The following is a 9724-nucleotide window of genomic DNA, read 5'->3' on the forward strand; positions in this document are numbered from 1 at the left end:
TCCAGTCTTTAATGACCAAAAATTAATGCCAAGTTTTTCGAATAAAAAAAAATTAAGTCCAGTTTGCAAATGAACAAAGCATAATGTTCAGTTCTTAAATTGTTAAAAAAAAGTGCCCAGTTTTTAGTTGACCAACAACTAATGTCCAATTTTTAAGCTCATTTTTGAAACTTATGTTCAGTTTTCTAATTAACACAAATTTATGCCCAGTTTTTAAGTTTTTCAGAAATTATGTTCAGCATTCAAACTACTAAAAAATATGCCCAGGTTTGAACTGACTTTTTAAATAAAAAAAAGTATACCCAGGTTTTGAGTTACTCAAAAATATGTCCAGACTTTATGTAACCAAAAATTAATGTCCCATTTTTATGTACATTTTTGAAATTACTAAAAATTTTGGTTGTTTTATGGTTAGTAAAAATTTAAGTTAAAAAATTATGTCCGGTTTTTATATTATTTACAAAAAACTGTCAGTTTTTAAACTGTCAAGAAATTATAACCAGTCTTATAATTACTGTAAAACATTCAAGTGCTTTTCCTCCATAAACACATTTTTTTCCTTAAAAAAAATAATAGCAATCTTTTAAATTTGAAAATACTTATGTACTTCACTACATATGTACATGTCTTGTCACAAACATTGTTATATATTATTGTTATATGATTTCCATCTTAATACTCTCTACTACTTCGAATAACTCAGCTCAATAAATATGAAAACTTACAAAACTAGTTTAACTTTTGTTTAACCAAGCGGTGAGAAAATATCACATGACGAAAAAAAGTCGTCTATGAATATTTCACTTCATCACTGAGATTATTTGACTTATCCGCCATGGCTAGCTGAATGGATGAGCGGATGAATGGGTGAGTGGCTTTGATGGATTGCCAAATTTTTCACCGCTCTGATGACATTAACTGGCGCAAAATTTATATCATCAAAAGAACGACTAAGATTTTTCCCTTTTCCTTTTTTTTTTTCTCACACAAAACGCAAAGGATAAACCGGAAGTAAAACAGTTAAGGAAGCAACACACTAGCAAGCAAGCATAAGCGGAAGCTCATAAAAGTCACCGTCACATAAATACATAGCAGTATGGGTGTGTGAATAAAATGTGGAAGTAAAGTAACCACACCACGTTAAGCGGCAGATGATTGATGGCACTCAAAAAGCAGTTCAACGGTTCAACGCGAAGAGCTGAAGCAAAGAGAGATGGAAGAGTAGAAGTTTATATTATATGTATGTATGTACCTACATATATATACATACGTATTTGCAGGCGAAATTTTTATTATAATCATAACTTTTTCACTTGACGCTTGAAAGCGGGTTGAAGGATAACTAGTTGTGTGCTATTTGCTTGCGCATGAGGGTACAGAAAAGTAGTAGAGTAGTGTAAATACGGGTCATGAATTGTATTAAATCGGCTTATCAAATATTTAAATTGGCTGGTTAATATGACAGAAAAAATATGCTCTCAATATTAATGAAGTATGATGATGGCATTCAAGCAGAAATATAAAGGATAAAGATGATGTGGCTAAAGCAAATATTAAGTGGGAAATTGGGAGAAGATATAGAGATTTGGTGAATAAAAAATTAATTTGAGTAAATAATAAAAAGAGATTTCACCAAAAATTAGTTATCTGCACTGAAAAATACAAATTATTTTTAATACAATTGCAACTGAACCTATTGTTTTTTATATTGGCGCTACCAGTTTGTGGCGTGCTCCTTTGAGTTGTCGTACAAACGATGGGACCTATGGTTTTTGCCGAAGCCGAACGAAACCGCTGGCTTTTTATGCGCTTCCAATCACTCGCCTACAACAGCGGCAATTTCGGTGGGCCTTATGATTTATGTTGAAATTCGGATGTACCTAGATTCTAGCTGTGATTGATTACCAAAAATGCCCGTAGAATTTCTCAACAAAGTTATGAATATCCTTGGAAGCTAGGTCGGTTAAAATTTATAATTTTTCGTTGGTCTATGTAAGGACAAATAAGACGTGAAGTCGCCTCACTGAGTATACCAATCTAGGAAACTCTAAGTAATGTCCATCCTTCTTAAGACATGACTCCAAATTTCATATCTGACTATGTTATAGGAAAACAGTCAACTAAGCTCGGAGTACAGATCAACTTAGTAGGTCTTATATCCCGCATGCTTAACGATATAACTGCGGCAGGGAAGTGGGGTAGTGGCTTTATTCAGTGTAGAGTGAGTAACGGCAGCCCGTAGTCAGACATCCTCTCACACTTTCTCTGGAGCGTCCTGGAGGGGCTGAGAAAGGAGAAGATGCGATTTTCTGCCTACGCTGACGACGTGACAGCTCTAGAAAATTCTACTCCAGTTAAGAAGCTAAAGCGCGTGCAATTACCGCTTTTGGAATCAACGTTGCGGTTTGGACCACTCTAAGGCGTGAATAGGAGAGAAGCAGCCTCTAGTATAGAAAACAAATCAACATCTTCGCGGATGGATCGAGGTTTAACGGCAGAATGGATGGAGGTGTAATTTGTCAGGAATTCTCCGTAAATGTGCTTTTATAGGCTGCCTGATTTCTGAAGCGTTTTTTAGGCAACAGTTGCCAAGCCCCCTATTCGTTCATGGGAGAGCATACGAGTGCCTTCGGCAACTTGTGGACTACTCATGGGGAGGTGGGCTCGCAGTCGTCTCAGAGTGCGGCGATCGAAAACCCGTACATGCATGAGTTGCAAAATCCTTCTGGCCGGTGGTCGACCGCGGACGGTCAAAGGAAATTCTAGCTAGCTAAGCGCCCATTTGTCAAGTATCCTGACTAACTACTGTCCTTTGGGAACGCATGCGGTGTCACTAATTGTTGTCATGGATCTCTATTGCAGCAGCTGTTTGGAGGACGACGAGGTGGACTTATTTTAGCTACGACTAATTTTCTTTCTTTCTTTCTTTTCTACAACGTTCCCAAGAAACTCTCTGGAAAGACCAGTGGCTACCTGAGGAAGTCCGTTTTTAGCACCCAGCGCTTTTTATAACTTGACAGGGACTACCTACTGTTACCGTTAAAATTGCATGCTCTGTAGAAAAACTTACCACTGGAACATCTGTAAGGCTCGTAATTGGCCATCTGTTTACATCAAGGTTTTTGTGGAGATCCCACACTACCACTTTTTACCAAACTGTCTGATAAAGCTCTTATGTAATGTATGTAAAAAAAAATAAGGTCGGAGTTTTAATGCCGCCACCCCCTAGGATTGTTATATACCGAAAAAAATACACCCATATTTCTTTATTTTGAAATCAAAAAATATTTAGGGAGTGCTCAAAGCTCCATGTATTTTATATAGCGAAAAAACAATTTTTCGTAGAAATGGTATAAAACTGAGTCAATATTTTTTACGACCGGAAAACTGTGGTTCTCTTCAGGAGACTTCCAGTATTAATATCCAATTGTTTATTTAACCATTTTTTATGATAAAAATTTTTTTGGTCCCCCATTGCATTTTCTAAGGGCTTTGGAGGACCTATCAAATATAGTTACCATGAAAAAATTGTTAAAAAAATAATTGAGTATTATTATTGGGAGTCTGCTGAAGATAAGTAAAGTTTTCCGATCGAAAAATATTGATTTTCAAGAACTCTACACTATTTCTACGAAAAGGTGTTTTCTCTCTATATAAAATACATTGAAAACTTTGAGCGTTTTGAGCACTCCCTAAATATTTTTTGATTTTTTTTCGATATAGATAACTCCTAGGGTGTGCTGGCATTAAAACTGCGACTTTATTTTTTTGGACCACTATAATGTACATAGATCAAAAGCTCTCAAAGTTGAAATTTTTTAAGCCGATATCTGGTAGCCAACCAGAGTTTAGTTTAGCTACTTTAGCTCGTAATTTTATCCCGCCCAGAGCTTAAAAAACTTGAATTTTTATAGGCTTTATTCTATTTTGTTAGAAAATGTTTAGCTGGCAATACTGGAGTCATGTTTTTAAAGTATATTTTACACGGTGGACTAACCTGAGTTGTAATTTTTTTAGTTACTCTAGTATTACTAATGAGTCTTTTCTGAATTGAACACTATCCGAATTGTGGATTTGTCATATCTTCGCCATGGTTTCATTTTGATCACGAAAAAATTGTACTACTCCTAGTTTGCTGTGAAAGAAGGGTTTCGAGTTCTTTAACAAGGATACTGGTAAAAATACATATACCCACATACAAACTTTTAAAACATTTTTATTCTCCATAAAATCTTCTCACCAACTTCCTGTCCCAGTCGCCTTCTTTTTAAGAGTCAAAGGGGGCGTATTTTTTATCACCATTTCTACTCGAACAATAGTCGGGTATTATAGACGGCATAAGTGAATAAAGCGCGCTAAAACACTGAGATTTCTTTAAGGAAACAAATCAAATCACTTAAATAAAACATGCCAGTCAAATGGAAGAACCAACAGAATAGAAGAGTTCACAAAAAGGAGTTAAGAAAATAATCAAAGAATACCCATAACCGACTCTTTGTTTGCATTTTTGTTGGAACAAAGGGCAAGGCTTTAAAGTAAATCACCGAATAATAAAAATTGAACAAAGGCTGGCGCACACACTGAAAAAAAAGAGAACAAAAAACAAAAAAGGAAACAAAAAACTTTTATAAAACTTAATAAAAGGAGCACAGGAAGAGACGATCAACGAACTGCCAAAACCAAACCAAGCCAAGCCAAAGAAAGAAGGAAGGCATAAATGCGAGCACGGATAAAACAAATTTCAACTCTTAAAAGGTTTAGTAGTTGTCCAGTGCAAACCACAGAACAAAGTAAACACGTAACACACACACACACACACACACACACACAACACAACTAGCAAGTCATCCTGCGGAGCGTTGCAATGCAGCCGAGTTCACTCTGAGATGAAGATGCAAGTTGAAGGCTTGAGGATTGGAGCTGACATAATGAATTTGTTTAAGGGAATATAAAAGGAAAGAGTGTGCATTTATTTGCTTGTGAGTGAGTGTGTGTGTGAGTACGCTGCTTTGTGATTGAAAGACGTACGCGCGAACAATAAGACCGAATCAGTGAGTAGAGGCCATACCAAAGACGCCAAAATAGGGCATTGCTGGCAAAGGGGTACATACATATGTATGTATGTACATACTTAGTTTTTATGAACGTTTTGTGAGAAAACAGAAGTTAAAAAATTAAATCATTTTCGACAGACCGCGCACAGCTTAGAAAATTGTGGCATCATTGCCTGCTTTGTTTGAATTTAGCCCAGAGCTGTAGAAAACACAAGAAAAAAATAAAATAAAGCACTCATCAGCTTGTTTGAATAGCTGCGGACGCAATTTGTTTAGTGCATTCTTATATCCTCGTACCTACATATACAATAGTATATTCCTTTAGAGGAAAACTTTTGAGCGGAATGCGCTTGTCAGCGGTTGTCAGCACGGGACAATTGGCATTAAGTTCACTACATTTCACACACACCGGGAGGCCAAAGGTACACGCTAGCTTATACAATGTAGGTTGTCAAAGGACACAAGAGAGTGGTTAAAGTAAAATGCATCACTGCGTTGGCTCTAAGAATTCTGAAACTCCTCTTATTACTGGATGACCGTGAGACTTTTGGAGAACAGTTTTTAAGCTTTCGAACTTGAAGTGAGTGGACTAATGGAATTACAATATGAACGCAAAGGCTCTTTAGTAGAGAAATTAATTAAAAAGTACTGAGACCCATGAATAATAATAAGATTTTTATTAAATATTGTATAGAATTGCCAAAAACCCACCCACGAAATATTTAGGATCGATATTCTTTGACAGATTGTATGAAATGTTTCTGCATTCGAAGCAATTTGCCAATAAATTGGCTGCCTGTCGAGCAATCAACGCAGAAGAGGTTTTCCTCATCCCTCTCCAGCGAATGAAGGTGGCTTCAGTCTTTCATACAATACGCTCTATAAGGCCTTGTAATCTATGCTAAGAAGGCTGGCAAATTCAGCAGCTTGGCTGTTTATTCAGCCGCGTAGTTGCTATTCGTACTTCACCTTAAGTAGGCGGTGTAACATTGACTCCAGGTCATCGACTGGTGTTTCGGGTTCGTGTTCCCACCACTTTCCGTGCTGCTACACTAAGTAGTTTAGAAAGTGTTTTTCCATAATTTAAGTACGTTCTGGACATGGTCATAGGTCGCCATTGTTGTTCTTTCAGGAGTTCGCCCTATCACAATATGATCGATTTGGTTTATAGAGTTTCGATCTGAAGACAGCCACGTAGCTTGATGCATATTTTTATGCTTGAATATAGTACTGATAAAACCATATTTCGTTCATCGCAAAGTCGATTAGCCTCAGTCCATTATCGGACGCTTCTTTTGGAGGCTGAATTTCCGACAATGTGCCAAATATCCCTTCCTTGCCCTTACTGATATTGAGCTCTTAAAAAGATCCTTGGATGCTTCGTGGTTCTTTTCTCGGAATTGGGGCAAATGTCCGAGTATTGAAGAACCTCACTTTGATGCGGATTATGTAGACACCCGTCCACCGGGGTGACGCACATACTCGGCGATGGAGTTTCTCTCCCATCACAAATCCAACAAGAATTTGACTCCTTAACATGGCAGCTAAAAGAGACGTCGCAAGGCCCACAACATTTTTCCTTCCTCGTCCAACGCATTTATTGGATGGCGTTGACGTCAGTTTTGTCCTTAGAGGACATAACCAGCCCGGCAGGCAGCTACCCCATTAAGTGTCCGGACATTCGATGCTGCTGTCATACTAAATCGATTTGCCGTGGTCGTCATCAAAAGCTTGGGGAATGGGTCTCATAGGAGTTTTATTTTTACTTTTCACGGAAGCGGTTTACGAGACTGGTTCCAAACCCAGGTATAACCATTTTTGGGAGGGGGTAGTTTCTATCAACCGAATACACGTTTATATAGCGAACAGCGTATTTCCATGACATCACGCCTGCTTGCAGCTGCAGCTTACTGTTGAGTAAACGCTGCAGACTTCAGTGAGCCTCGGGTGGTCCATTAGCTCCACCGAACCTACCCTGCACGGCGTCGAGAATTGGTTCGAAGATAAAAGGATGGATGTCTGGAGAAAAGAAACGACTAAGCGAACCCTGTTTATTTCTATTGTAAGGTGTGCGGTCCTTTCCTAGCTCGTCATGCCATCCAACTGCTATTGTCGATGGTGTCTCGGTGCACAGCAAGCAATTCCATTCTGAAGTAGTCAAATGCGACCAAGACGAAAGTCAGACATTCCATCACCGGTTTCGACAGCAAAATCATTGAACCCAAAGCCCTGATCTATCAGAGTAAACAAACACCCGAATAGCGCCACAGAGTGAGCAGTAAGTTAGTAGACTCTTTGATGAGGGCCTCATCTGCTTGAAATACTCTGAAGCAACTGGAAGCCTTAAGTTAGGTTTATGGAGCATTGTGACAGAACAACCCCTCGGCTCTACCACCCAACATTGACCCATCCGTGATTGGTCCACCGTTGGACCGTTGCGCTAAACCTCTTAAATGGGATGTGGGTGGAGAAGGATCCGCGCATTGGGACACATCGATCTCGTTCAGATATGAAGGGGAATTACAAAAGCTGCCGAATGTCCTCCATGAAGGGTAGGGTAGTTGCGAAACGTGCTGCGTATCACCAAAGGATTTCCGTGTTTAAAAGGAACTGTATGGAATTTTTTATTTTTATTAAAATTTACTCACAACTTTGCCTTCACAATGTATTTCTTTAGTTATCGCCATTGCCAAATTTATTACAACCTTTAAGTTCTTTGCTCTCCAGAAAAGGTTTTCATTATTTTAACAAAGAAAAAAAAAACAGAAATTACAAAAGATTACCCAACACATAATTTAAGCGTTCAACGACATTTGCATTATTCTCCTAGCTAGTTCATTAGCCTCATGCCTCATGCAATCTCAGTCAAAACCATTCGGATATCAGCTCAAGTAGCCCCCGTGGACACCAATGCCTATATTGCGCACATTCACCATTATGTCCATGTACCTCTGCCGCATAAATATCCATATGTTGGAGTTGGTGTTCACTTTCGAGGGCAGATGTCGTAGGCCTATTAAAAAAAAATACAAACACAAGAACACAAATAAAATGCGCCCCAAATGAGTAATCATACGGGCGAAAAACAATAGAAGTCGTGAGTCTCCTTATCACCAGCAACACACACACATAAACTCACATGAATAGAATTTTGAAAATGCTGCCGAGTACTCCATTATGCTCATCCAAATTGGAAGCGGACACATCGCAAATTGTCCTCAACAGACAGGCTGTGCCATTCATTTCGTAATGCTCCAGATAACCAACAATGCTGTGATAGAATGCGTTGCGTGTGTACAATTGGGCAAAGCTTCGACGACGGCGACTAGCCAATGGTATCACATCGTTGCCAATGCCCACGAATTCTTCATCTATGTTCCACTGGTAGGTGTGGGACGAAAGAAGTTGCAGAAATTTTAAAACATATTACTTTCTTCTTTGTGAACAAAGTTTTTACCCGATCAATCCAGTAGTAGTAGGAATCATTTGCTGGAAAACCATAATTCGCTTCAAAATTAAAAGCCATGTATACATTGCGATTGGGCAGATCGAGCGGCATTGCCACTGCAGCCAAGTACTGAAAATTTTGATGAAAGTCAAAGTGTTAATTAACGAAATAAGGCAATCACATTTATGTCAGTTGTTTTGTTTCGAAATAGTCACTTACGCCCTGTGAACCGCCTCTGGGGAATGCCACTATGCTATGTGCTAGCTTTTTGAGACAAATTGTCACCAGACACATAACAAATAGACCGTTTTGAATTTCTTTTCCACCAGATAAATGCATGTTTTGCTTAACGAATTTTGTGGTATTGTATTGCGGAATGTTAGTTTGCAACTGCAATGCAGAATTCTGTTTAGTGCAATCAGTGCAATTTGTACGGAGCGAAAGCAATTTCAAATATACAGGGTGGCAAAAAGGGAATGAATGCCTAAACACATAAACTGGAATAATACATTTTTGTTAATTTACAAAATGGACATGAACTTTTGGTAATTAATAATTTGGACATTTTATGTCGAATAAATAGATATATAAATTTCTGGAAATTTAAAAAGTGAACATAAATGTTTTTTTTTAACTGACCATACCTCATAAGCTCTTTTATTGTCATAAAAAAATAGACATAATTTTTGGTAATTTAAACACTGGCCATTTAAAACTGGAAATTAAAAAAAAAAGACAAACGTTTTTTGGTGATCATTAAACCTTTGAATAATTTTTTGGTAATTTCGAAACTGGACATAAATTTTTAGCAATTTGATAACCGAACATAAATTTTTTGTTGTTTAAACACTTAACATACCTTTTTTTGGTCATGATAAGACAGGAAATAAATTTTTGGCCATAAGAGTACAGTACATAAATGTTTGGCCTGGCTGGGCATACATGTTGGAATTTTTAAAACTAGGCAAAATTTATGATCGTTATGGAAGTAATATTTTGGTAATTAAAAAGGTAGACATAAATTGTTGGTCATCTAAAAATTGAGCATACATTTTTGGTATCCCGTAAAGTTTTCAACACAAATTGTTGGTAATTTAAAAAATAATCATATATTTTGAAATAAATTGCAAGGACTGGACATACGTGCGTTTTTAGATATTTAAAAACTGAACATAAATTTCTGATGAGAAATGTGAGCAAACATTTTTGTTTAAGAAATTTT

The 9724-nt window shown here is 37.6% G+C and overlaps 2 protein-coding genes across 2 annotated transcripts in view; both read right to left on the reverse strand.

Moving 5' to 3' along the window:
* Positions 1-7846, reverse strand: part of LOC108373651 (uncharacterized) — an 8589-nt gene extending 743 nt beyond the window's left edge. Inside the window, exon 1 of the mRNA XM_017629573.1 lies at positions 7838-7846. Within this exon, the coding sequence (XP_017485062.1) occupies positions 7838-7846 (9 nt within the window). The remainder of the gene's footprint in view (positions 1-7837) is intronic.
* Positions 7847-7919: 73 nt separating this feature from the next.
* LOC108373652 (uncharacterized) lies at positions 7920-8841 on the reverse strand. Its single transcript, XM_017629574.1, has 4 exons — positions 8722-8841; positions 8512-8631; positions 8194-8435; positions 7920-8067 (listed from the first exon to the last, which is right to left on the reverse strand). The coding sequence occupies exons 1-4, from the start codon at positions 8839-8841 to the stop codon at positions 7920-7922; spliced, it is 630 nt and encodes a 209-aa protein (XP_017485063.1).
* Between the last annotated feature and the right edge of the window lie 883 nt (positions 8842-9724).

The sequence above is a fragment of the Rhagoletis zephyria genome, unplaced genomic scaffold (genome assembly GCF_001687245.7).
Source record: "Rhagoletis zephyria isolate East Lansing unplaced genomic scaffold, Rhagoletis_zephyria_1.1 Rzeph_scaffold_06908, whole genome shotgun sequence".
Taxonomy (NCBI): Eukaryota; Metazoa; Arthropoda; class Insecta; order Diptera; family Tephritidae; genus Rhagoletis; species Rhagoletis zephyria.

Coding starts and splice junctions, on each gene's coding strand:
- LOC108373652 (XM_017629574.1), bottom strand. CDS start 8,841: ATGCATTTATCTGGTGGAAAAGAAATTCAAAACGGTCTATTTGTTATG. Junction 8,436..8,511: donor ACTACTACTGGATTGATCGG/GTAAAAACTTTG, acceptor CACACCTACCAG/TGGAACATAGATGAAGAATT. Junction 8,068..8,193: donor ATTTTCAAAATTCTATTCAT/GTGAGTTTATGT, acceptor TTTTTTTAATAG/GCCTACGACATCTGCCCTCG.